This window comes from Hemitrygon akajei, chromosome 6 (assembly GCF_048418815.1).
Source record: "Hemitrygon akajei chromosome 6, sHemAka1.3, whole genome shotgun sequence".
In the NCBI taxonomy this organism is placed as follows: Eukaryota; Metazoa; Chordata; class Chondrichthyes; order Myliobatiformes; family Dasyatidae; genus Hemitrygon; species Hemitrygon akajei.
The window spans coordinates 98,438,540-98,464,913 of NC_133129.1; the positions used below are offsets into that span (position 1 = coordinate 98,438,540).

Sequence of the window (26,374 nt, forward strand, 5' to 3'; positions counted from 1 at the left end):
ACCTCACCTATAAGTTTGTTGATTACCTTTGTCAAATGAATCGGGTTCCAATCACCAAAAGACACCCCATCTTCACTCAGTTTTGTAATTGCTTTAATCTCATCTTCTTTCTATTGTTTTGCTATCCTACTTCAGTCATCCCCTGACTCCTCAGAGTTTGACATCTCATACCTCTATTTTCTTGCTTTTTCAACTCCATTCCACTTTCCTGCCAACCTCCATCTCTAACTCACTTCCCAAATCATCATTTCCTCCTCCCATCCTCCATCCATTCACAATCTAGTTGTTTAGCCAACCGCCGTCCAAAGTCCAACTTGCAACCTCACCAAATCTCAATTATCCAGCCTCCCCCCAATGCCCAGCAACCACACTCGAACCCAGAGCCACTTATATTCCAGCCCAATATGAGAATCAGGTGCCTGTGATTAAGCCCAACTGAAACAACGGATGGCCAGAAGACCTGGAGCCCGGAGTCTTTGTGGATTGGAATAGGTTGCTTTCTGGCAAATAAATGTTTGGGAAGTGGGTGACCTTCAAAAGTGAAACAGTACAGGGTTTGTATGTTTCCACTGGAATGAAAGGTAAGGCTAACAGGTTTATGGAACCTTGGTAATTGAGGGATATTAAGGCTCTGGTAGAGAAGAAGAAAAGGAAACACATACAGTATCAGAGGTAGGCAGCTGGATCAAATGAAGTACTTGAGTATAAAAAATGCAGGAAAATGCTTATGTGAGAAATCAGAGGGGCTTAAAGAGGACATGAGATTGATCTGGTAGACAAAGTGAAGGAAAATCGCCAAAGGTTTTTATAGCTGTAGTAAGAGAAAAAAAAATAGCAAAGAACAAAACTAGGTTCTCTTGAAGATCAGCATGGTCAGGTATGCATGGAGCTGGGGGAGATCTTAAATTCATTCTTTGGATTGATGAGACATAGGAGCAGAATTAGGTCATCTTGTCATTGTCCCGCTGGCAATTCCCCATCTTGCTATTATGTAGAACATGTTTCCGTGTAAAGACTCTCCTGGATACCTGTTCCACGTTTGTTAGTGCGCTTGCGCCCCACGACCCTGTCTCTGTGCCTCCATGGAAGGCCACCAAAAGTGTCTTTTCAAGAGAGACAGCGTCCAATCACTCCCGGAGTGGCAGGTGAACCGAGATGTGTGCCCCCACTGGAGAACCTGAGACCTGACAGAATCAGGCACAAGAAGTCAATCAGCGGGTCTGTTGCTGGGGTCAGGGTCATGCTGTTGGGCCTGTTTTACTGTGGACTCAATCTCCCAACTGTTGGTGGACTTCCATGGAGGTGGATACCTTTCGTATCTCTCTGCATGTTCCGTCTGTGCCCGTGGAAAAGCCTCCCACCGGCCACCTGCTGGATTACTTCATCCCCTACCTGTCCCTGGTCGTCGCTTAGATTTCGTCACCAGTCTACCCCTTCAGATGGAAATACGGTCTGGTAACCCCCCATCTTTCTATTACCTCCTTGATTGGGCCTTAATCCCCTCGTCTGATTTTCGATTGTTCCCAGTTACACTATTACAGCACACCTGGTTTCCATCAGTGAAAGCACGATAAGAATCCTGGCTTAACAAGAATGGGCTGCCAGTTCATCGGTCAATTCTAGTGTGTGTAAACCTCATTGACTGATTCCTTAGGACTGTCAGTTCTGAGCTCCGCACCGTTTCCTGGATATTGTACGTAAACCTTGTCTCCGTGTAAAGACTCTCCTGGATACCGTTCCACGTTCGCGACTGTGCTAGTGGCTCATGACCTTGTTTCTGTGCCTGTGTCCTGCACTTGGGTTCGTCCCCAGCCACATCGTTGCAATACATCTAGCTGATTGAGTCTTCTCTGCCATTCTGATTTAATTTCTCTCTCAAATCTATTCTGCTGCCTTCTCCCTGTAATCTTTGATCTATCAACCTCTGCATGATGTAGCCTGCACAGCCATCTGTGGAAATGAATTCCACAGATTCGCTATCCTCTGGTAAGGAAATTGCTCCTCATCTCTGTTCTAAACCTTCTATTCTGAAGCTGTGCTCTCTGGTCCTATATTCTCCCATAAATGGAAATATCCTCTCCACATCCGATGTATCTAGGCCATTCAACGTTCAGTAGTTTTCAATGAGATCCCTCATTCTTCCAGACTCAAGCAAGTACAGGCCCAGAACCACTAAACACTTTCCACAGGTTAACCCTTTCATTCCCAAGATAATTCTTTTAAACCTCCTCTGGTCCTCTTTTGCTGAGGAAGGAGGGATCTGATAGAACAGTTCAATGGATCATAGGAAGGAAGAGGGGCACCAGAGGGAGGTAATGGGCAGGTAAGGAGCGGAGAAAAGGTAAAGGGGGAACCAAAATAGGAAATGGAAAAAGAAAAGGTTGGGGGGGGGGGCAGTGTGGAGAAGTTCCCCTCCTCCTTCCCTTTCTTCCATGGTCCACTATCCTCTGCTATTGGAATCCTTCTTCTTCAGCCCTTTACTTATTCCACCTATCTCCTCCCAGCTTCTTACTTCATCTCTTCCCCCACATTTGGTCCCAACTATCACCTGTCAGCTTAAACTCCTCACCCTCCCTTCACCTTCTTATTCCAATTTCTTCCCACGACCTTTCCAGTTCTGATGAAGTGTCTTAGCCCAAAATGTCACCTATATATTCTGCTCCATTAGAATCTGCCTGATCTGCTGACTTCCTCCAGCACTTTGTGTGTGTGTAGTTCAAGATTCCTTGCATCTACAGAATCTCTTGTATTAATGATTAAAATCTTTTATGTTTGACTCAGGGCATGTTATATGATACGTAATGCTCAGGAATTTGATATACCTGCACATTCTGGCGGAGAAATGAGGCAGATTATTTTGTACAAACATTTGCCTTTTGAGAGATTATTATGGAACCTCTGTATCTTCCTGTTTCCTTCATTACAGAAGTTTGATGCTTTGCAGAGTTGCAGAAGGCACCACAGAAATGAGCTGAGGAGAAGAGGGAGCCAGAGAAAATGTAAGGGAGTCAAAAGAAATAAATACTGAAGACTGCAAATGCACCAAATGCTGCTCATATAATAAGCCTATCATTCCTGAAATCATTTTCATATACCTCCTTTGAACCCTCACCAATGTCAGCACATCATAAGGGGCCCAAAACTGCTCACAATACTCCAAGTGAGGCCTCACCAGTGCCTTACAAAGCCTCAGCATTACATCCTTGCTTTTATATTTCAGTCCTCTTGAAATGAATGCTAATGTTGAATTTGCTTTCCTCACCACAGCCTCAACCTGAAAATTCACCTTTCACTTCTATAGATGCTGCTTGACCCACTAAGTTCTCCAGCAGCCTTTTTTTATATCTCCTATTCCTTATGGTGTACTCTGAGGATCATGCAAATTTTGGGAGGTAGCTTCTGCGGAAACCGGAGATTCTGCCCCAGGCGAAGACCCTACGAGTGAAAATTTCTTTCAGATCCTCAAATCATGTAACTGAAGTAAGTATTTTAGTATGGAAATGGAAGACATTGGAAGCACCCAGCCGAAGCAGTATCAGTTTGGACAGAAATAGATGTCAGTTCAAGGACCTTTCATCTTGTTTGGAAAATGTTGAGACTGGGAAATCCTTGACCCAAAGCTTCTGCTATGTTTTTTGTTTCTCCTCTCCGATGCAAGCATTTACTGTGGGCTGCCACTTGACCCCAGAGTTTTTGGGTGACCTTTGTTTGAGAGTGGAACTGGAAGATGTCAGAGTTAATGAGGTGCGGCCAGATTTGGGAACAGCTTCTTTCCAACTGTGATAAGACTGCGGAACTGATTATTAATGTTTAAAAGTAAGGAGCTTCGAATGCCAGGCAGTGGTCTCTGGAGACTACCAGTGAAGATATGGAGGACACCCATGTCAACCACGTGGCAGCAATAGGTTGGGACCATGAGGAGCAGCTGGCCAGTGTAAACTCCTTTCACAGGTACAGAATTACCATTTCTATTCTCTAACTATTCACGTAGGGTGAGGGAAACTAGGTAGATGTGCACATAGGTATTCAGTTCTGTAAATTCACGTGCCTGTGAACTGAGCTAATAAAGGTACTTGTCAGGAAATACAGATTCTCTCTGTGCCTCACTGACCATTGTTACTGAGGGGTAAATCCTTGTCAGAAGTGTGTGGTTCCAGTGGAGGAGAAAATCAAATAAATCCTTTTAATGATATCAGAATCAGATTTGTCATCACTGACGTGAAATGTGGTGTTTTGCAGTAGCAATACAATGCAAAAAGATAAAATTACTCCAAGCTGCAAAGCAAATACATTGTGTAAAGAAAAGGAATAACAAAGTGCAAACGTGTTTCAGAAAACTGATGGCAGAGGGGAAGAAATTATTCTGAATTGCTGAGTGTGGGTCTTCAGTACAGCAACCCCGATGATAGTAATGAAAAGAGAGCATGTCCCGAATGATGATGTTGATTGAAAGGTGAACATTATCTGTCTTCTTTACATGGTTGTGGGATCTTTTCTAACCACCAGAATGCATCTCAGATGCTTAATATATCCTCATACTGATTCCATTCAAAAGCACATGGAATTTTGAGACTGACATGTTCGTGCCTGAAAAATGACAAAAATTCTTAAATTGTTGCTTATTTTTCCAATAAGCCTGGGGGCGTGGCTTTGCCAGCTGTCCAAGTAGTTTTGTATGCTTTAGGATAGGAAGGTCGCATGCTGTACAAAGTCCAGTCAAAAAGATCAGAGAAAGCTTGTTGACAAATATTTGAAGTAAGGTAGCAGTGGTTTACCCTCAATATCGGCTCAATTTGCTGACAGCTCAAAGGTAGCCCGGAAAGTCTGCTGTGCAGAAGACATGGGAACTTACAACAGGAACTTAAATAAGTGGCAATGATCTGGCAAATTGATTATGATATGAAAAATAGTATATTTGCCCCAAAGTGAAAAAGAAGCACATTATCCAAGTGGAAACAGATTGCAGAGTTCTAATAGGTTACAGTAAAAAGATCATAAATTTATGTTAAAGTAAACAAATGATTGGATGATAGAACTGTCTATCATACAGAAATGTCTAATCAGAACTGGTCAAAGGTTAAGTTCACTGTGCATCTGTACACTGTTCACTAAACTACAGAGAGACCCCAGAGAAGTCATAGACGTTAAACATTCCAGAGATTATTTTCGAAAATGCTTCTTTTTACAAACGTTTTCGGGAATTTAGGCTTGTTGCTGATTGGGGCATTGACATGCCTCTATTATTTGGTGAAGTACAGTTGGAAACTGCTGTTTGGCATCAGAATTTATATTCTTTCCAAATTTTGGAAGGTGGACCTGACATATTTTGGAGAATGGGCTGGTAAGATTGTGCTTTGTTTTTCCTGAAGTTCTGTTGCCGTCTCTTGAGAATGCCATTTCTGTCCCGAGACAAATTTGTAGATATAACCATTTATAATTGTTTTGCGATGTTTGCATACACATCTAATTTACAGTTATTTGCCCAAGGGAAATGTAACCCAGATTAATTTAACCCCTAAAAATGTAATGTTAGAAAGCTCCACTTGTGGAGGGATGAAAACGAGGATTACTGATTTTTCTTAGAAAAAGTGAACTCGGGGGGGAGAAAAGAACTGTGTGAATGAAGTGTGGCTGGCACAGACGCGGGAAAGTAAGATAAACGCAGCAAACTATTAGAAACTAAAGATATAAACTGTTAAAAGTGGAAATAGTAGTGAGAATCTCCACCCTTCTTACTTGAAAACCTCAGGGTGAAATCCCTGGAGGAGAGGCGATATTGATAACAGATCTATTTTTTAGATCAGATTAGATTATGAGGACACTCAGTCCTCGTTTATTGTCATTTAGAAATGCATATGCATTAAGAAATAATACAATGTTTCTCCAGAGTGATATCACAAAATAAAAAAAGGACAAACCAAGACCCACACTGACAATACCACATAATTACAACATCAGTTACAGCAGTGCAAAGCAATACCATAATTCAAGAGACGCAGACAATGGACGCAGTTTAAAAAAAGTCTCAAAGTCCTGATTGACTCCAATAGTCCGATCATCAGGCACTGACAATTAATGCCTCGGAATTACCCGACGACAGCAGTCTCTGAGTCCATCCGAAAACTTCGAGCCTCCGACCAGCCCCTCCGATACAGCCTCCTGAGCTCCATCCTCTGCCGAGCGCCTTCGACCTCATCCTGGCCGCCGAAACAAGCAAAGCCGTGGTCTCAGAGGTCTTCTCCTCCCGAGATTCCGGACCGCACAGTAGCAGCTGCAGCGAAGTGGGCATTTCAGAAGTTTCTCCAGATGTTCCTCCACGCCCTCACATCTGCCTCCATCAAATCGGGATTGTGCAGGGATCCCCTACTTAACACGGAACAGATATCCATTCTCTGGGGAGGCTGCGCGCGCTGTGTCGCGCCACCATCTTCTCCTCCTATTGAAGCTGCGGCTACAGCAAGCAGAAACTATATCGACAGAGACGAGTGTCCGAGATCTCTACCGTCGCACTGGGAATTAGTTCTGTTAAATCATACCAAAGGGTCTGGTCAGGTTTTGTTTTGTAAATGTTGTGAATTGACTTTCCGTGGACGAGTCACTATTTCATCCAACGAACTAAGACACAAGATGGCGAGCCACCCAACATCAAAGAAGCAGGCAAGAACAAAATGTGTCATCACGTAGAATGATTTAATATGGTTGGATGTTGTGGGAAACCATGTATACCTGTCTGGACACGCCCCTCTGCTGACTGCTCCTGTGGCTCCTCCCACAGACCCCTGAATAAAGGCGATTGTGTCACTGCTCCTCCCTCAGTCATCCAGCATGGACGTGGATCAATTTTACATCATCAGATGTAAAAGTTGATTTTCATTCGAAGGATCTGAATTTGATTTTCTGTAAGAACTGATTATTTTTGCAAAGACTTTGACAAGTTAGTGAACGAGATTTACTTTGTCTAAAAGTCATAGTGTTGGTGAATTGTGAAAGAAGTTAAGCTGATGGCCTACTAGCACCGCGTGTAATTTGAATTTCTCATAAAGAGTACGGCAACTAGTTACACGAGATATGACCAGCACCGCACAGCTGTAACTCATAGTTATCGAAAGCTTTTAATTTCATCACACTGATATGCTTGTACACCATCCTGTCTGATTTCCACATAGTGGTCAGAGGAGTGTGCATGCAAAGTGCACGTCAGAAGAGCTAAATACGGCCCTCCATTGATTGGGGTAGAGCATGGTTGTAGCAAGGTCCCCCTCTCCATGCATCTGATGAACTCAAAGGAGTGGCAGAGGCCGATACAGTTTGGCACCAGCGGAATCGCAGGAGTTGCCAGTCAGTGTTGATCTCAATGTAGGACTGCTTAGTGACTCCATCTCCGGATCTTTCCTCAGGATTTACTCACAAAGCCTTCCGCATTTGTAGGTATACGTATAAGACAGCCGGGATTTGAAATCAGAATTTTCCTTCTCCAAGATGAGCTGCCAACCACGGCTGATGAGCCCCATCCGCCCAACGTGACTGGTTTTAAGGTGCCAGTAACCTGCCTTTTCCCATTCTCCTGTTAGTAGAAACAGTCCTGCTGGGCTTAGTAGCTAAGCTACACGTGAAAGCCAGGAGCTGGACTTTTCTTTCTTTTTACAATATTTTTATTCAGAAGAAAAAAAAACAAGATTTACAGAGTGCAACACATAGATACATCTCAACATAACTTGTGTACATTCATATATTGTAATAAAATTGATCAAAATGTTATAGCATAACACATAAAGGTATACCACTCTGTAATCAAAAATTTAAAGATAAGTCATACATCATAAAAGAAATTTTTTATATAAAAAAGTCAACCCCGGACCAACTACCAAAGGAAAAAGCTGATGGATGATAATGGAGAAATAGAAAAAAAACATATTCGCTTAAGAAGAGAAGATAAAAATATACATAAAAGTCTGTGCACTGTTAAACTTTATAAATTGGAAAAGTAATTTAGGAAAGGTCCCCAGATATCATAAAAAGATTGTTTCGAATTTAAGACTGAGCAGCGGATCTTTTCTAAATTTAAATAAGACATAATATCACGTAGCCATTGAAGATGTGTAGGAGGGGTAGACTCCTTCCATTTAAGCAAGACTGTTCTTCTTGCTAAAAGAGAGGTAAAAACTAAAACCTGTAGGTTAGGAGTATTTAAAGTTATATCTTCATTTGCAATAATACCAAACAAGGCAGTAAGGGGATTTGGGTCAAATTGGACTCTAAAAAGTTGTGAGAAGGTATGAAATACTTCCCGCCAAAACTTTTCAATTTTAGGGCAAAACCAAAACATATGAATTAAAGAGGCATCAGCAGAGTTGCATTTATTACAAAGTGGAGAAACATTTGGGTAAAAACTGGACAGCTTCTGTTTAGAAATGTAAGCTCTATGAACCACTTTAAATTGTAGAAGAGAATGACGAGCACAGAAAGATGATTTATTAACCCGTTTAAGAATTTTATTCCATCTATCATCAAAAATCTGACAATTTAGGTCATCCTCCCAAGCTTGTTTTATTTTATCTAAAAAAAGTCTTGTCTAGAATCAATCAACAAGTTATAGATACCGGTAATAGAACCAGTAACAAAAAGTTTTAAATTTAAAAGATCGTCCAGTAAATTTTTATCAGGACCTATAGGAAAAGTAGTTAATTGGAAACGTGGGAAATCTCTAATTTGAAGGTATCTGTAAAAATGTGTTTTTGGGAGTGCAAATTTATTTGACAATTGGTCAAATGAAGCAAGAGATCCTGAGATAAACAGGTCCCAAAAACACTTAATACCTAGTTCATCCCAATCTTTAAAGACTTTGTCAGTCATGGAATGGATAAAAAAAAAATTAAGAAGAATGGGAGATGATAATGAAAAATTCGCTAGACCAAAAAATTTCCTAAATTGAGCCCACATCCTTAAAGTTTGCTTAACAATTATGTTATCTGTTATTTTATTTGCTAAAAGAGAGTATGATCCAAGAAGAGAGACAATAGAGGAATTTTTTACAGAATTAACTTCTAAGAAGACCCATGATGGGCAATCTTTACGATAAATATAATAGGACCAGAAAGTAATATTCCTTATATTGGCAGCCCAATAGTAAAACCTAAAATTGGGTAGGGCTAATCCACCCATCTCTTTATTTCTTTGTAGGTAAACTTTACTTAAACGAGCATGTTTATTATTCCAAATATAAGATGTTAAAATTGAATCTAAAGAATCAAAGTAGGTCTTAGGAATAAAAATAGGTAAGGCCTGAAAAAGATATAGAAATTTAGGAAGCATCTTCATTTTAATCGAATTAATTCAGCCAATTAGGGATAAAGAAAGAGGGGACCATTTAGAAAGCGTCTTTTTCACATAATTCAATAAGGGGTTTAAGTTTTCTTTAAATAAATTCTTGAAGTTTTTAGTAATTGTTACACCTAGATATGTAAATGGACTTGTAACAACTTGGAACGGAAATTTGGCATTTGATGACACTAGTTTATTTAAAGGAAATACCGTAGATTCCGGACTACAGAGCGCACCTGATTAAAAGCCGCAGGCTCTAATTTTAGAAATAAAATCAATTTTGTACTTATACAAGCCGCACCGGATTTTAAGCCGCAGGTGTCCCACGTTGTAATATGAGATATTTACACAGAAAGATATTACACGTGAGGATTTTTTAACTTTTAATTAAATCCATATGGTAACATAAACAAATACATATTGCAAATGCTTTTTTTCGAACCGTGCCTGTAACACGGCTACTTTTAAATATACATATGTATCGGTAACACACAAATTACGTTGCGTATACTTTTTTACTGAACAGTGCACGAACAACATTCCAATATCTCCTAACGACTGGTAAAAATATATATACTGCAGCCTACCAGGAAAAGTTATTGATCACCTTTAACTTAAAAGCTGCATCATATGCTTTGCAGCGTTCTCGCGCGGGTCTAATGCGCTCGCCCCCTCCTTTCCGTTTATCACAAACCGGTATTTTCTCCACAAGACGCGGCGAAACCGGATGTGACGTCATAGCATCCCGGGATGTAGTACAGAAAACAAATATACTTAAAACACTTCTAACTTTAACTAGAAAATACTAACAAATGAATTACTAAGCGAAAATATTATAAACTAAGTAACTGCCATAAAGGCAGCACAATGCTTTTCTTCGAGTGTTTTCCATGTTGATGAGGGTGAGTACAAATGACTGATTTACAATAATTTAATTGTGAAAGTGCGCTTGATTTATCGTACAATTTCATTGGACCTCTGTGAACTACTCATCAATTTTATTGGTCTACTGTTACGAGGCAAAATGTTTTTGGCGGCATGAAAAAAAACCATGCATTAGCCGCACCGTAGTAAAGGCCGCAGTGTTCAAAGCTGTTCAAAGCGTGGGAAAATAGTAGCAGCTTATAATCCGGAATCTACGGTAGCTCACTTTTAAGTAGGTTCAGCTTATATCCTGAAAAAGAACTAAACTGGGAAATTAAAGAAAGAACCTAAGGTAAAGAAGTTTCAGTGTTAGAGATAAAAAGTAAAATATCATCAGTGTATAATGAAATTTTATGAGTCATACCTTCCCTTAGTATACCAGAAATGTCCTTAGAATCTCGAAATGCTATTGCTAAGGGTTCTATAGCTAAAGCAAAAAGTAAAGGACTAAGAGGGCAACCTTGACTAGTTCCCCGCTGTAATTTAAAGGGCTTAGAAATTTGGGGGTTAGTAATAACCTGAGCGGTAGGAGACAAGTAGATTAATTTAACCCAACAAATAAAATTATGCCCAAAATTAAACTTTTCTAAGGTCTTAAAAAGATAATTCCACTCAATCCTATCGAAGGCTTTTTCTGCATCTAAGGATAATATACACTCTGATCTTTTTTGGATAGTGAATATATCACATTCAATAACCAACGTATATTAAAATGTGAGTAACGATTTTTAATAAATCCTGTCTGGTCATGTGATATAATAGATGGTAAAATATTTTCAAGTCTTCGAGCTAAGATTTTGGATAAGATTTTTGCATCAACATTTAATAAAGAGATCGGTCTGTATGAAGAACATTCAGCTGGATTCTTATTGTTTTTAAGAATAAGAGAAATAAAAGCTTCATAAGAAGATTGAGGGAGTTTACCTGATTTAAAGGACTCTGATAAAACAGAGGATAAATAATGTGTAAGTAACGTAGTGAAAGTTTTATAAAACTTCCCAGGAAAGCCATCAGGTCCTGGGGTCTTACCAGAATGTAAAGCACGTATAGCCTCAGCTACTTCTTCATTGGAAATAGGCTGATCTAACTGTGTTAGGCTATCAGCAGACAATGTAGGAATGTTGATATTACTGAAAAAAGCATTCATATAGGTATCATCTGAAGAAGAGTCAGACTGATACAACTTAAGGTAAAAGTCTTTAAATACGTTGTTAATTTCAGAATGGTCGGATATCTTAGTACCATTATCTTTAAAAATTTCTGTGATTTGACGATTAACTGTAAAAGATTTTAAGCGATTGGCTAATAAACTACCAGTTCTATCCCCATGAATGTAAAATTGAGTTTTATCTCTCAACAACTGTCGTTCAATTGGGTAAGTCAGCAGAAGATTATACTTGGATTGGATTTCAATATGTTTATTATATATACTTGGATTTGGAGATAGGGCATACTTTCGATCAAGACCTTTTAATATCGCTGCTAGGTCAGACCTTTCTTTATCAGCTTTTTTCTTTATATAGGTAGAGTAAGAGATAATTTCTCCATGAATATATGCTTTAAATGTATCCCAGACTATATTACCAGCAGTATCTCCTTTAAAATTTTCTTTAAAGAAAAAAGTAATATGGTTTTCCAAAAACTTTAGAACATTTTTATCAGATAACAATGATAAGTTAAAACGCCAACTTCTATTTGGTACAGAGTAAACAGGTAATCTTAAAGCCAGAAGCACAGGTGCATGATCAGACAAAGTAATCTCCTTATAATCACAGGATCGAACCAGTGGAAGCAAGTTTCTATCTATAAAAAACTAGTCAATCCGAGAGTGCATATGATGAACCTGAGAGAAATATGAATATTCCTTTTCTTGGGGGTGTAAAAAATGCCACACATCGAGAATACCACTTTGAAATAGAAAAAATTTAAAAAGTAGGACTGATTTATTAGTGACAGGGGTTTTACTTGAAGAGCGGTCTAATATAGGTCTATAGGTCTAAAATTAAAATCTCCACTGATTTTAAGCGGTAAGGAATACCGATTCAAATCAGGCAGAAAAGAGAAAGACGTTCAAAGAACAAGGATTCATCTGTATTTGGAGCATATACATTTGCAAATACGATTAGTTTATTTTCAAGACTACCCGAAACAATAACAAAGCACCCATTTGTATCAGAAATTACATTATGTTGAATAAAGGATACATTCTGATCAAACAGGATAGAGACGCCTCTCAATCTAGATTGAGGGTGAATGGAAATGTATACCCTTCCATCCTTTGAAAGAACGTGAAATATCATCTTTACAAATATAGGTTTCTTGGAGAAAGATTTTATGAGTTTTAAGTTTCTGGATATAAGAGAAAATCTTATTTTGTTTAACAGGGTTATTTAGACCTTTCACATTAAAACTGAGTATATTAATAAAAGAATCCATCAAGTATCCTTTAGTAATGTATAAAAGGTAATCACAGACATGTAGACAGTGAATAGATAAAACACTAAAAACATCCAATCAGCTTTCTGGAAGAACCCATTTCCCCCCCTCCCTCCCCCCAAAGAGAGAAATCAGCCAAGGGAGGCTGAAGACTAAATTTAACGTTCCCAACCCAAAACTCCGGTGGCTTCAGAAAATATATATGCATAACTGTGCTGAATAAACAATTGTATATATATATATATATATATACAAAAACAAAATATCAAAGTAAATAAGTTCGCTATTTACGAAAAAAAACCATGGGAAAATATAAATATTAGTCTCGGTAAATAGGAAAGACAGATAAGGAAAAGCAAATAAGGGAAATCAATAAGTAAAATAACATATACTCGCGGGTGCATAAAAAGGAGTAAAAAAACAAATAGAAAATAATTAGAAAGGGAAGCGGTTTAGATAGCTTCCTACATGACTAATTTAAGGCATTCAAGGGAGAAAAAAATAAAATGACAAAATGGCAGAATAATGAAAAAAACAAAAACCAGCAATAAGAAATATAGAATATTGTATACTATTGAAAAACAGTAAAAGACCGAAAGGTGTATAAATAATCAAAAGATAGGAAAAATCTGAGTGAATTTAAGGTAAAGCAAAACACCCTGTAGTTTCATTCCTCAGTAATTACTACATGAACACCCTGCATAATTACTTTCAGTTAAATTACTAAAAAGGTAAAAATCAACATAACACTGAGAGAATATAAGGTATTGTTTAAAAAGAGCTGTGAAAAAGTAACATTAGAGGACCCATATAAAGGCGGAAACCAGCAAAAGAGAAAATGGATGCAGTCTGCCTGCATATCTTGCATAGTTTGAAAGATAACAAGGCGCCAGTTACTTAATCAAACAAATGATCAAGACTTCGCAAAACCAAGAAACCTTGTTATCAACAAAGCGCCAATTACTTGATTGAACACCTGAAATTAAAACATTTAGCATAAAGCAACTCAAGGTTGAATTTAAGCATGGAGACTTTGTAAAAATTTCTTAGCTTCTTCAGGCTTCGTAAACCAAGAAACCTTATTATCAGAAGTAGTAATCTTGAGTTTACACGGATCTCTGAGAGAAAGGCGACAGCCAAGCTTAAAAAGATCAGACGTGACCTCTTTAAAAGCCTGTCTAGCTCTTAGAACTTCCAGTGGATAATCTTGAGCGATTCGAAACTGTTGATCACGAAATTGTAATATGCGTTTCTTCCTTGATTCACAGAGGATCCGTTCTTTAATCTGATAGTCATAAAAGCAAATGATAATAGAGCGAGGTTTGGCAGGATCCCAATTAGGCGGGGTAACTCAGTGAACGCGCTCAAATTTTGGTAGTTCCGATAATATATCAGGGAATAAATCTTTCAGCATTTGAGCACAAAAATCGATAGGTTGATTACCCTCCAGTTTTTCAGGAAGCCCAAGAATTTTGATATTGCACCTTCGGTTCCTGGTCTCCAAATCTATAAGTTTCTTCAGTAATGCGTCATATTTTTAAAGTTGTTCCTTAGTAGTTTTCTTGTAACCTTCGATATCCTTCTGCAACACCGGCAGAGATTCTTCGTGTAGCTTAATACGAATTTCATGGTCATTCACAGTCTGCTGCATACTTCCAAGTTTCCGATTAAGCGCTTTCAGTTCAGATTTAACCAGGTCGAAGGAATTCTGTAACAAATCAAACTTGGATTCCAAGTCATCCAGTTTATCCAATTTTTCCAAGTCTCTCTGACATTTGTTGAAACATTTCAGCCAAAGTCTCTAAAGTAGCCTCTTTTTTTGAGTGTTTTCTACTCATGGTGCTTTCACCGAGATAGGTTTAAACAGCAAAGTAAGCAAATAATTTCGGAGCACATAGCTACTGCAACCTACTCCATTACAGCCACCGGAAGTCCTCCAGCTGGACTTGGTTGTCAGAAGCTATTTGAGATGTACGCCACTGGGGGTATTTAATAGGTAGTGGGAGCTTGTCCCCATTAACATCATCAGCTATAACAATCTTAAGGAACCAGAACTAAATGACTGTCACATATTTCCTATATTAATACAGTCTTGATGTTTGAATCTTAAAGCAAACTTTATTGGTAGTATGAGCAGATGGTCGAGACACTGGGCAAAGGTTCCAGTCTCCACTGAGGTGTGCATTTGAATGCTCCCGTGTGCGTCCCACCACGGTAATGTTATTACAGTGCCAGCAGCCCAGGTTCAATTCCGCCACTGTAAACATTTGTACTTAGTTCCCGTGACTGCATGGAGACTCCAGTTTCCCTTCTCACTCCAAAATAGGTTAATTGGTCACATGAGTGTGATTGGGTGGCACGGTCTTATTGGGTTGGAAAGGCCTGTCACCATGTTGTATCTCTCAAAATAAACCCAGACTTCCTTACACTGGTGCACTTTGCTTGTGGTTACATTTGTGTTTTGTCCAGGGCATATTATATATTAACCGAGAGGAATCTGACATGTACATCAAAGCTTTGTTTACACAGTACTAAGGCTATGTCCACACTAGACCGGATAAATCCGTAATCGAAACTTTTTCTCTTCATTTTGACCCTCTGTTAACATTGAAACAGCGTTTTCCTCCCCCGAAAACACAGCTTTTCTAAAATGCCCTCCAGAGTGTGTAAATTTGAAAACGCCACTTTGGAAGAGTAGTGTGGACAGGGTAACCGGAGATATCTAGACGTGCTGGAACAGATGGCGGCATTTCATTGTTTTCTTGAACGCAACCGTCCCACACAACCTATCAATTTCAGAACAGACAGCAATGAGACTGAAGTCAGAAGACTTAGAAAGGTACTCACCAAATACTTAGACCCATAGCTTGCTGAATAAATAAGTATACTCACTTTGGGACTATTTTCTGTCCTTGCTTGTATGAAGGTGGTTTACCTATTTATTCAAGACTTCTCTGACAATAGATGTGTAACAGCCTAATGTAACATTGTATGGAAATACAAGATAACACTGATGCAGACGTGTTTTATACATTTAACAACGTACTTTATTAATGCAACAGTCAGTCATTTTTTCAATGTTCGTCATCAGCCGGGTCATACTGACCGTTAACTCCGTCGGTTGCCCCCATATGCTCCAGTATTTAGTTTTTTTTAGCTTTAAGTTCTCCTGCATGACAGCGAATAGCTGTCTGTAATTTGGCAATTTTTTAAAAAGTTTTTTTAGTCTGTAATTGAACAAATGCGCACCAAGCCTTTCACGGCGAGATTTGACCCCAAACATGTCGCTTGTTTTCTGTAGATGTGCCCTGTGCATGCCCAGGAGGAGGAGATTCGCCCAAATACCCGTTTTAATGTGGACGGAGGTATTTTTAAAAATGCTTGGTGTGGACGCCTATCGTTTTTACGCGAAATTTGCATTTTCAAAATTATCTGGTCTAGTGTGGATGTAGCCTAAGTGGTAGCAGTGCACTGCAATAAGTAATAATAAAAAACTGAATTACAGTAAGTATATGTATTTATTGAGATACAGCCCTTCGAGCCCCAACACCCAGCAACCCTTCATTTAACTCTGGGCTAATCACGGGACAATTAACTTACAGGCTATTAAGTCTGTGGACTGCAGGAGGAAACCAGAGCACCTGGCAGAAGCCCACATGTTCACAGAGAGAACGTACAAAGTCCTTACAGACAGCAGAGGAACTGAACCCAAGTCACTGGCACTGTAAAGTGTTGTGCTACCCACTATGCTACTGTTCATTTTATTAAAAGGTTTAAGAAAGCAGTGCAAAAAGAGAAAAACAAAGTAGTGAAGTCACGTTCAATGTCCATTCAGAAATCTGATAGCTGAGGGGAAGAAGCTGTTCAAAGTTCAAAGTCCGGAGCTGTTCCTGAATTGTTGGGTGTGTGGCTTCAGGCTCCTGTTCCTCCTCCTCGATGACAGCAAAGAGAAGAGAGCATGTCCTGGGTGATGGGGGTTGCTGCTGATGGATGCCACTCTTCTGAGGCATCACTCCTTGTATCTGCACCGGATGCCGGGGAGGCGACTGCCCATGGTGGAGCTGGCAGAGTCCACAACTTTCTGCACCTTGTGCAGCTCTAACCCGCACCATACCTGACAGCGAAGCAGCCAGTCCGAATGCTCTCCACACTACATCTGTAGAAATTTGAAAGTGTCATTGATGGCGTTCACATGGCCTCAGAGTCTTAATGAAATACAGCTGCATCGTGCCTCTTTGTAACTGTATTGATATGTTGGGCCCAGGATGGATCCTCGATGTTTTATTTTTTTTATACTGTCTTATTGTCGCCAAACAATTGATACTAGAGCGTACAATCATCACAGCGATATCGGATTCTGCGCTTCATGCTCTCTGGAGTACAAATTGATAATAAATATAATAAAACTTTAAATGATAAATCATAAAATAAGAAAAAGAAAAGGGAAAGTAAGGTAGTACAAGTCAGGTCCAGATATTTGGAAGGTACAGCCCAGATCCGGGTTAGGATCTGCTCAACAGTCTTATCACAGTTGGAAAGAAGCTGTTCCCAAATCTGGTCGTATGAGTCTTCACACTCCTGAACCTCCTCCCAGAGGGAAAAGGGACAAAAAGTGTGTTGGCTGGGTGGGTCATGTCCTTGATTATCCTGGCAGCACTGCTCCGACAGCGTGCGGTGTAAAGTGAGTCCAAGGACGGAAGATTGGTTTGTGTGATGTGCTGGGCTGTGTTCATGATCTTCTGCAGCTTCTTCTGGTCTTGGACAGGACAACTTCCATACCAGGTTGTGATGCACCCTAGAAGAATGCTTTCTATTTCTATGGTGCACCTATAAAAATTAGTGAGGCTTTCAGTGGACAGGACAAATTTCTTCAGCTTTCTCAGGAAGTAAAGGTGCTGGTGGGCCTTCTTGGCAGTGGACTCTGCTTGGTTAGACCAAGTCAGGTCATTTATGATATTCACCCCGAGGAACTTCAAGCTTTTGACCTGTTCCATCTGCGCACCACCGATGTAGGTGGGGCCGTGTGGTCTGCTACTCCTTCTGAAGTCAACAACCAATTTCTTCGTCTTGCTGACGTTGGGGATAGGTTATTGTTTTCGCACCATGCCATCAGGTTCTTAATTTCCCCTCTGTACTCAAACTCATCATTACCCAAGATACGGCCTACAATTGTGGTGTCATCAGCAAAGATATATTGAGTTTGATGGAAACTTGGCTACACAATCATGGGTGTACAGTGAGTACAGCAGGGGGCTGAGTACACAGCCTTGTGGGGCACCGGTGCTCAGAGTGATTGTAGAGGTGAGCTTGTCCCCTATTTTTACAGTCTGTGTCCTGTCTGTGAAGATCCAGCCGCGGATCTGAGTGCTAAGACCCAGGGTCCAAGCTTAGGAATCAGTTTATTTGGAATGATGGTATTAAATGTTGATGTAACGTATAAATCTATTTCTTTTAGAGCAATGACCCCCCCCTCCACTACGCATGTATATTGTCCTCCCTCCCTCGCTGCAATGTGAATACACCAGTTAAAGCCATCTCCCATGTGCGTGCTTTTATTTAATTGATAGGCAGTTGTGCACAGACACAACAAATTGGTGACGAGTTCGAACCTGAATGTCAGAAAATATCACCAACTGCATCAACAGTTAAGGCACAAAACTGTGAGAGTTAAACAGCCTGTCACGGACGCTAACAAACACATGAATACAGCGAAAGATGTGCTGAATTTAAAGTGAAAATAATGTGCTGATGTCTTCAGTCGTTAAGTTGATGAATTTGATAGCACTAATGAAGGCTGGGAGTCATATACTGTGTCTAGAGAGCACCATCCAGAGACAGAGAAGCAGTTTCAGCGACAGGTTACTGTCGATGCAATGCTCCTCAGACAGGATGAAGAGGTCAATACTCCCCAATGCCATTAGGCTTTACAATTCAACTGCCAGGACTTAAGAACTTTTTTTAAAGCTATTATTAATGCTTTTTGAGTTAGTGATTTAGATGCATATCATATTATTACTGAGTTAAGTATTGTATGTAATGAGTTTTTGCTACAACAAGTGTATGGGACATTGGAAAAAAAAATGTTGAATTTCCCCATGGGGATGAATAAAGTATCTATCTATCTATCTATCTACTGTATTGTAACGTGATCAACGTGCAGGAGCAAATGAACGCCTCTACACTTAGTTTACTGGGTGGAAGAATGTACAGTCCCTTACACAAATTAGCAATCACCGAAGAGCCGGCAAGGAAGACGTTTGTTGAAATTGTTACTGCTTTACAAAATGACTTGAGCCCTAAACCACTGGTATTAGCTGATACTTTACATTTTACAAAACGACCCAGTCAAAAGATGAAAGCCTTTCTGAATACTTTGCAGAAGCGCACAAACTTTCCCAGAACTGTGATTTTAGAGATGAATGCTCTGATGCCTTCAGGCACAGGCTTGTACGTGGCATGCAAAGTCAAAGCACTCAAAGGAGGCTACGGTGTGGAAGAGCTCCAATCTTAGAATGGACATTGACCATCGCAGTATTGTACGAGTCTGCAGCAGTACTCCTGAAAAGGAGGTTAGAATGTGAACTACACAAAGTGACCCTGATTGCTGCAAAAATCCAAACCAGGTGCCACTCCAAAGGTCCAGAGGCGCTACAAGAACGTTATAGACAGAGCAGAACAGTGGGCTAAGCACACATCCCTGAGGTGCACTACTGGTGGTTATCATCGAGGTGGGGATGTTATTTCCGATCCACACAGACTATGGACTTCTGGTGAGGAAGCCAAGGATCCAGTTGCAGAGGGAGGTACAGAGGCTCGGGTTTTGGAGCTTTTTGATTAGAACTGTAGGAATTATCGTGTTAAACGCTGAGCTGAAGTCAGTAAACAGCACCCTGGCGTGAGCATTAGTAATTATCCAGGTGATCGAAGGCTGTGTGAAGAGCCAATGAGATCACAATCCCTGTAGACCTATTGTGGCGACATGTAAATTTCAGTGGATCCAGGTCCTTGCCTAGGCAGGAGCTGATTCCAGTCATAATCATCCTCTGAATCTTCATCACCGTGGATGTGAGTGTTACTGGATGATAGTCATTAAGACAGTTCACCCTGCTTTTCTTGGGCTCTGGTATGTGAAGCAGGTGGGAGCTTCCAACTTTGGCAATGAAAGATTGGTAAAATCTTTGAACATGTCCACCATTTGATCAGCACAGGTTTTGAGAGCCTTAGCAGGTACTCCATTGGAGACTCACCTTGTTGGGGTTCACCCTCTTGAAAGACAGCCTGACATTGGCCTCTGAGACAGAGATCACAGGGTCACTGGATGCTGAAGGGATCCTCATAGCTGCAGCTTTATTCTCCCTTTCAAAGTGGACATAGAAGGCATTGAGCTCATTGGTAGTGAAGCACCTCTGCCATTCATGATGTTGGGTTTTGCTTTGTAGGAAGGAATGGCCAGCAAAGCCTGCCAGGGTTGACGTGAATCTGCTTCCATCTCCAACCTCAATCAGAATTGTTCTTTTACTCTTGAGATACCCCTCCATAAGTCCGGCATCATCAGACTGAATGCCACTGATCTAGGTTTCAGGAGACCATGGATCTCTTGGTTCATTTATGGATTTTGATTTGGATATGTGCAGTATATTCTTGTGGGCATACAGCCATCCACACAGGTTTTAATGAAGTCAGTGACAACTGTGGCATATTCATTCATTGCAAAATGAATCCCTGAATACTGCCTCAAAGCAATCCTGTAATGGTTCTTCCACCTCCTTTGTCCCTACCTTCTTGGTTCTCTCTACCAGTGCTGCAGTCTTCAGTCTCTGCCTATACTCAGGAAGTAGAGGTACAGTAAGTATTCTTGATGGTAGTATGACTGTAGTCCAGTGTGTTGGCTGCTCTGCTCCTACAGGTGATATGTTGGTGATAGTTATTTAGGGATTTTTTCAAGTTGGCTTGGTTGAAATCTCTCAAAATGATGGGGAAGGCATTCACTGATTACTGACCCGTCCCTCTCACCTCCTTACATTGCCCATATTCTCTCTGAACACTCAGTCCTGATGCAATCTCGAGAATGTTGACTATCCTTTTGCCTCTACAGAAGCTGCTTGATCTGCCAAGTTCATCCAGCAGCTGGTTTTGATTTTCATTAGTTTTTTATTGCTTTTCTAATCTTTCATCTTTGTTGCTCGTCTTTGCTGGTTTTGTAATGAAGCTGCCTGTGACTTAGAACTCAGCTATTTAGAAGTGCATCATGCGGTGCAATCTCCAATGTTCTATTTTTATCTCGTTTTTATCAGAGTACTTTGAAAAAGCATTTTTTAAAATGTGCTGTTTTCAGTAAACTACGTCTTAAATCTTTTTTTCCTAGTTGTTACAGGTGCGACCAATGGGATTGGGAAAGCCTATGCTCACGAGGTAATGTCGATCTCCGACTCTGTCTGTCTTCATAAAATGATTCTGCAAAAGAGGTGGCTTCAACTTTCTTGGGACCATCTTAGATCTCTGGCAGAACAAGCAAACAAATCCCAATAGCACTCCTTATAATTGAACCACTACAGAAATGCGGTTTGATCTATATTTACATGCAGACTCGTGCATTCAGTACTCTCCCTCTTCTTCTGATTCAACTTTATCAAACTCCAAAGGCCATGGTTATATAACCATATAACAATTACAGCACAGAAACAGGCCATCTCGGCCCTTCTAGTCCATGCCGAACGCTTACTCTCACCTAGTCCTACTGACCTGCACTCAGCCCATAACCCTCCACTCCTTTCCTGTCCATATACTTATCCAATTTTTTTTTTAAATGACAAAATCGAACCTGCCTCTACCACTTCTACTGGAAGCTCATTCCACACAGCTACCACTCTGAGTAAAGAAGTTCCCCCTTGTGTTACCCCTAAACTTTTGCCCCTCTCACAACTCATATCCTCTTGTTTGAATCTCCCCTGCTCTCAATGGAAAAAGCCTATCCATGTCAACTCTATCTATCCCCCTCACAATTTTAAATACCTCTATCAAGTCCCCCCCTCAACCTTCTACGCTCCAAAGAATAAAGACCTAATTTGTTCAACCTTTCTCTGTAACTTAGGTGCTGAAACTCAAGTACTTAACATTCTAGTTAATCTCTTCTGTACTCTCTCTATTTTGTTGACATTTTTCCTATAATTTGGTGACCAGAACTGTACACAATACTCCAAATTTGGCCTCACCAATGCCTTGTACAATTTTAACATTACATCCCAACTCCTATACTCAATTCTCTGATTTATAAAGGCCAGCATACCAAAAGCTTTCTTCACCACCCTATCCACATGAAATTCCACCTTCAGGGAACTAAGCACCATTATTCCTAGATCACTGTTCTACTGCATTCCTCAATGCCCTGCCATTTACCACGTATGTCATATTTTGATTAGTCCTACCAAAATGTAGCACCTCACACTTATCAGCACTAAACTCCAACTGCCATCTTACAGCCCACTCTCCTAACTGGCCTAAATCTCTCTGCAAGCTTTGAAAACTTACTTCATTATCCACAACGCCACTTATCTTAGTATCATCTGCATACTTACTAATCCAATTTACCACCCCATCATCCAGATCATTAATGTATATGACAAACAATATTGGACCCAGTACAGATCCCTGAGGCACACCACTAGTCACCGGCCTCCAACCTGACAAACAATTATCCACCACTACTTTCTGGCATCTCCCATCCAACCACTGTCGAATCCATTTTACTACTTCAATATTAATACCTAACGATTGAACCCTCCTAACTAACCTTCCATGTGAAACCTTGTCAAAGGCCTTACTGAAGTCCATATAGACAATATCCATTGCTTTACCCTCGTCAACTTTCCTAGTAACCTCTTCATAAAATACAATAAGATTTGTCAAACATGACCTTCCACGCATAAATCCATGTTGTCTGTTCCTAATCAGACCCTGTCTATCCAGATAATTATATATACCATCTCCAAGAATACTTTCCATTAATTTACCCACCACTGACGTCAAACTTACAGGCCGATAATTGCTAGGTTTACTCTTAGAACCCTTTTTAAACAATGGAACCACATGAACAATATGCCAATCCTCTGGCACCATGCCCATTTCTAATGACATTTGAAATATTTCTGTCAGAACCCCTGCTATTTCAACACTAACTTCCCTAAAAGTCCTAGGGAATATCCTGTCAGGACCTGGAGACTTAGCCACTTTTATCTCACCATATAACTGTAGAGAGCAGCCTAGTGTTTGATGGAAGCATCCTATCCATTTCAAGTACTGCTCCTGTACTTTTAGACTTGTATCGGCTCACTTAGGCAACACAACTATTTTAAGATTCTCATCCTTATTTTCAAATCCTTCCAAGCCTCACCTATTGTATTTCTGTAACCTACACTGTTGTATGTCTCCCTGAATTCCACCACCTTTCCAGTTTTCCCAAACCTTTAGTCTGGAACCCAATTGTAAGCATTTCTAGGCTTGCTCCTTTAGGCTTGTCCTTAAAACATATTTGTTTTACCCAGCTTTTGGTGACCCATCTTAAATTATTTTTCCTATAATTTCAGTACATATTTTCGTTCCTCCTTCATGGCCATACCATGGTCACAATATACATCAACTACAAAGTCCACTACAACAATTCATCAGTTCATTCATTATGTACTGTGTCATATGATGGTCTGTGGCCATGATTGCTCTTGGCAAATTTTTCTACAGAAGTAGCTTCCCATTGTCTGTTGCAAGGATGTGGCGGTGGAATGAACCCATGTGCTGAACACGGGCGTGGAGGCCGAGTCGGGAGGCATTACGGTCGTAGCAAGCGTAGAATTGGTGCCAAGGGAGTCTTTAGCTGGAGTCTTGGTCTTCGTACAGAATTCAGGAACGATGCTAGACTTAGAACTGATAGTCCTAAGAACCATGGAATGAAGTTACTCGCACACGAGTCGACCAACGAACTGGCACCTTCTAGTTGTGGTCACAGGATTCTTATACCGCATTGGCTGATGGAAATCAGGTGTTTGTAGTTATTGGAACCTGGGAATGAATGGGAACTAAACGAGGTAATTAAGGCCCAAATCCTGAGGAAGGGACCATGACATCGTCTTCTTCCAATGACCCCAGCCATTATCAACACTCCAGAGTCTGTCTGCCTGGTGTCACACCTGCTCCCTTGGCTTCACATGACCCTGATGGGAGGGGGTAAGGAGGTACTACACTTCGCCCAAGAATGATGTGCACGCTAGTGGAGGAAGGAGCACCTTACACCTCCTTTGGTAGAGACAAATCCCCACACCATATTCACCAGTAACCCCCTTAAATCTGGGTCTAATCAGTTAGGACATGGGATTAATACCTGCTGTTTCCCCTTCAAATCACATATCACTTTGACTTAGAAAGCTGCTGTACCTTTAAATACTAGTCTTGTGGCTGGAAGAGGAAAGCCAAGCTCAGCTCCCTTTCTTTCCACAAGTAGACAATGATGGTGGCCCAAGTAATGTCCCGAGATCAGTTAAGCAGCAGAAGAGTGAGTTGGTTACTGCTGGTCCATCTCAGGGGAATATGATCAGAAACTGAAGTATCTTTCTTGCCAATCAAGATTTGTTAACAACGCTGCTGCAAGTATTTGATTTGTATAATTTACGTTCTGTATAATTTGGGGAAATTTAAGAGATTCTTTAGATAGGGGCATGGATGAAAGAAAAATCAAAAGTTATGTGGGAGGAAAGGGCTAGGATAAGAGGTGACTTAATAGAGGTGTACAAGATGATAGGTGGTATATGTTGAGTGGACAGCCAGAGACTTTTCCCCAGGGCAGAAATGGCTAATACAAGGAGGCAGAGATTTAAGTGATTTTTGAGGAAAGCATATGGGGGATGTCAGCTTAAGTTCTCTACACAGATACTGGTGAAATACCCTGCCAGGGTGGTGGTAGAAGCAGATACATAGAGGCATTTAAGAAACTCTTAGGCAGGCACATGGAAGGTAGAAAAGTAGAGGGTTATATAGGAGGGAAGGGTTAGATTGATCTTGGAGTAGGTTCAGGGGTCATCACAACATTGTGAGCTGAAGGGCCTGTACTATGCTGTACTGTGAGCTGTGATGTTCTATGTTCTATAACTATTTTCTCTTTGCTGTGCTTTACCAGAGACATTGTCCCATCTTTAATGAGGAAAGTTGCTAAAGTCTCTGCTTCCTCTGCTCTGCTCTTCACTTTCTGATTAAATGTTTGTTGTACCACATACTATTTAGCATGGCCTGTCTTTGATTCATTGGCAAATGCAGTGATGGTAATTCTTCAATGTATTGTAATGTCTATTTACTTTACTCCAGTATCTTTGAGTTCTTTTCTCTGTTTAGAGTTTGAAGGGACGTGGATGGCCTTAGCAATGATTTATGGTCTATCCCTAGGATTAATGGGTCTGGAATCATGTATGTATCCCAGGGTTTTGTCCCCTTTATGGGCATTAGATGCATTTTCATGATGTTAAGGTTAGTTAGTTTCATGGCTTTCCATTAAGGATGCTGAGGCTCTTGAGTATCATGAGCAGTTTTGGGCTCCTTATTTAAGAAAGGATGTGGCAGCATTGGAGAAGGTCTGGAGGAGATCCTGGGAATGTGAGAGTTAACACATGAGCATATGCTGGAGTTTAGAAGGATGAAGAGGATTCTTTTTATAAAGCCCACTGAATATTGAAAGGCCCAGTGAATGTAGAGTGGATGTTTCCAATAGCGGAAGAGTCTAGAACCAGAGGGCACAGCCCCTAAATAGAAAAATTTCCCATTAGAACAGTGATAAGGAGGAATTTATTTAGCCAGATGGTGGTGAATCTGTGGAATGCAGTGCCACTGTTGACTCATTGGGTATATTTAAAGAAGAAGTTGATTGGTTCTTGATTAGTAAGGACGTCAAAGGTTACAGAGAAGGAAGGAGAATGAGTTTGAGGGGGCCATGATGGTGGAGTAGACTCAAAGGGCCAAATGGCTTAATTTTGCTCTTATATCTTGTGGTGTTATAGTGTTGGTGAAATCTTGTGTTTATCTAGTTAGATAGTTCAATTCCTGCTTGCCGCTATTGTTGTGATTCCAATTCATGACTCTTGGTCAATCAACTGGATTCCTGGATACTAATCGAACAATTTAAACACATTGCTCCTCGTACCTTTTGGCATGTTTTCAGAGCAGTGATTAATGGCTTGGGCATTTGGTCTTTAGCACAACATTGGATTAGTACAGTTTTTTCTTTTCCTGATTCCCAGCTGGCAAGAAGAGGCCTTAATATTGTGCTGATCAGCCGGTCACTGGAGAAGCTGAAAACCACAGCAGAAGAGATAGGTAAGGAAGAAAAAGATTTTCAAAGAGGTAGGTCATTCGGCCCTTCATGCCTGTGATAGATATTTGCTCTTAAAATTCAGCATGACAGCTAAAATTTTGAAAAACCTCTATAGATGTGAGTAGAGAGTATATTGTCTGGCTGCAGCACAGCCTGGTATGGAAACACCAATGCCCTTGAAGGGAGAATACTATTAAAAAAAGTAGTGGATACGGTCCAATCCATTCACCTCTGAAGCATTGAGCCCATATATATGTGAAATGCTGTCATATTAAAGCAGCATCCATTATCAGGGTCCCCACCGCCCCAGGTCATGCTCTCTTCTCAACAGCCTCAGGACTCGCA

The 26,374-nt window shown here is 40.4% G+C and overlaps 1 protein-coding gene across 3 annotated transcripts in view; it reads left to right on the forward strand.

Moving 5' to 3' along the window:
* Positions 1–5,075: 5,075 nt before the first annotated feature.
* LOC140729344 (very-long-chain 3-oxoacyl-CoA reductase-B-like) overlaps positions 5,076–26,374 on the forward strand; it is a 61,271-nt gene continuing 39,972 nt past the window's right edge. The window contains exons 1-3 of one of the 3 annotated variants that reach the window (XM_073048988.1): positions 5,076–5,341; positions 21,047–21,093; positions 25,956–26,058. In XM_073048988.1, the coding sequence (XP_072905089.1) occupies positions 5,173–5,341; positions 21,047–21,093; positions 25,956–26,058 (319 nt within the window). In that variant the 5' untranslated portion in view covers positions 5,076–5,172. The remainder of the gene's footprint in view (positions 5,342–21,046; positions 21,094–25,955; positions 26,059–26,374) is intronic. The other 2 variants (XM_073048987.1, XM_073048990.1) reach the window with 2 other exon arrangements.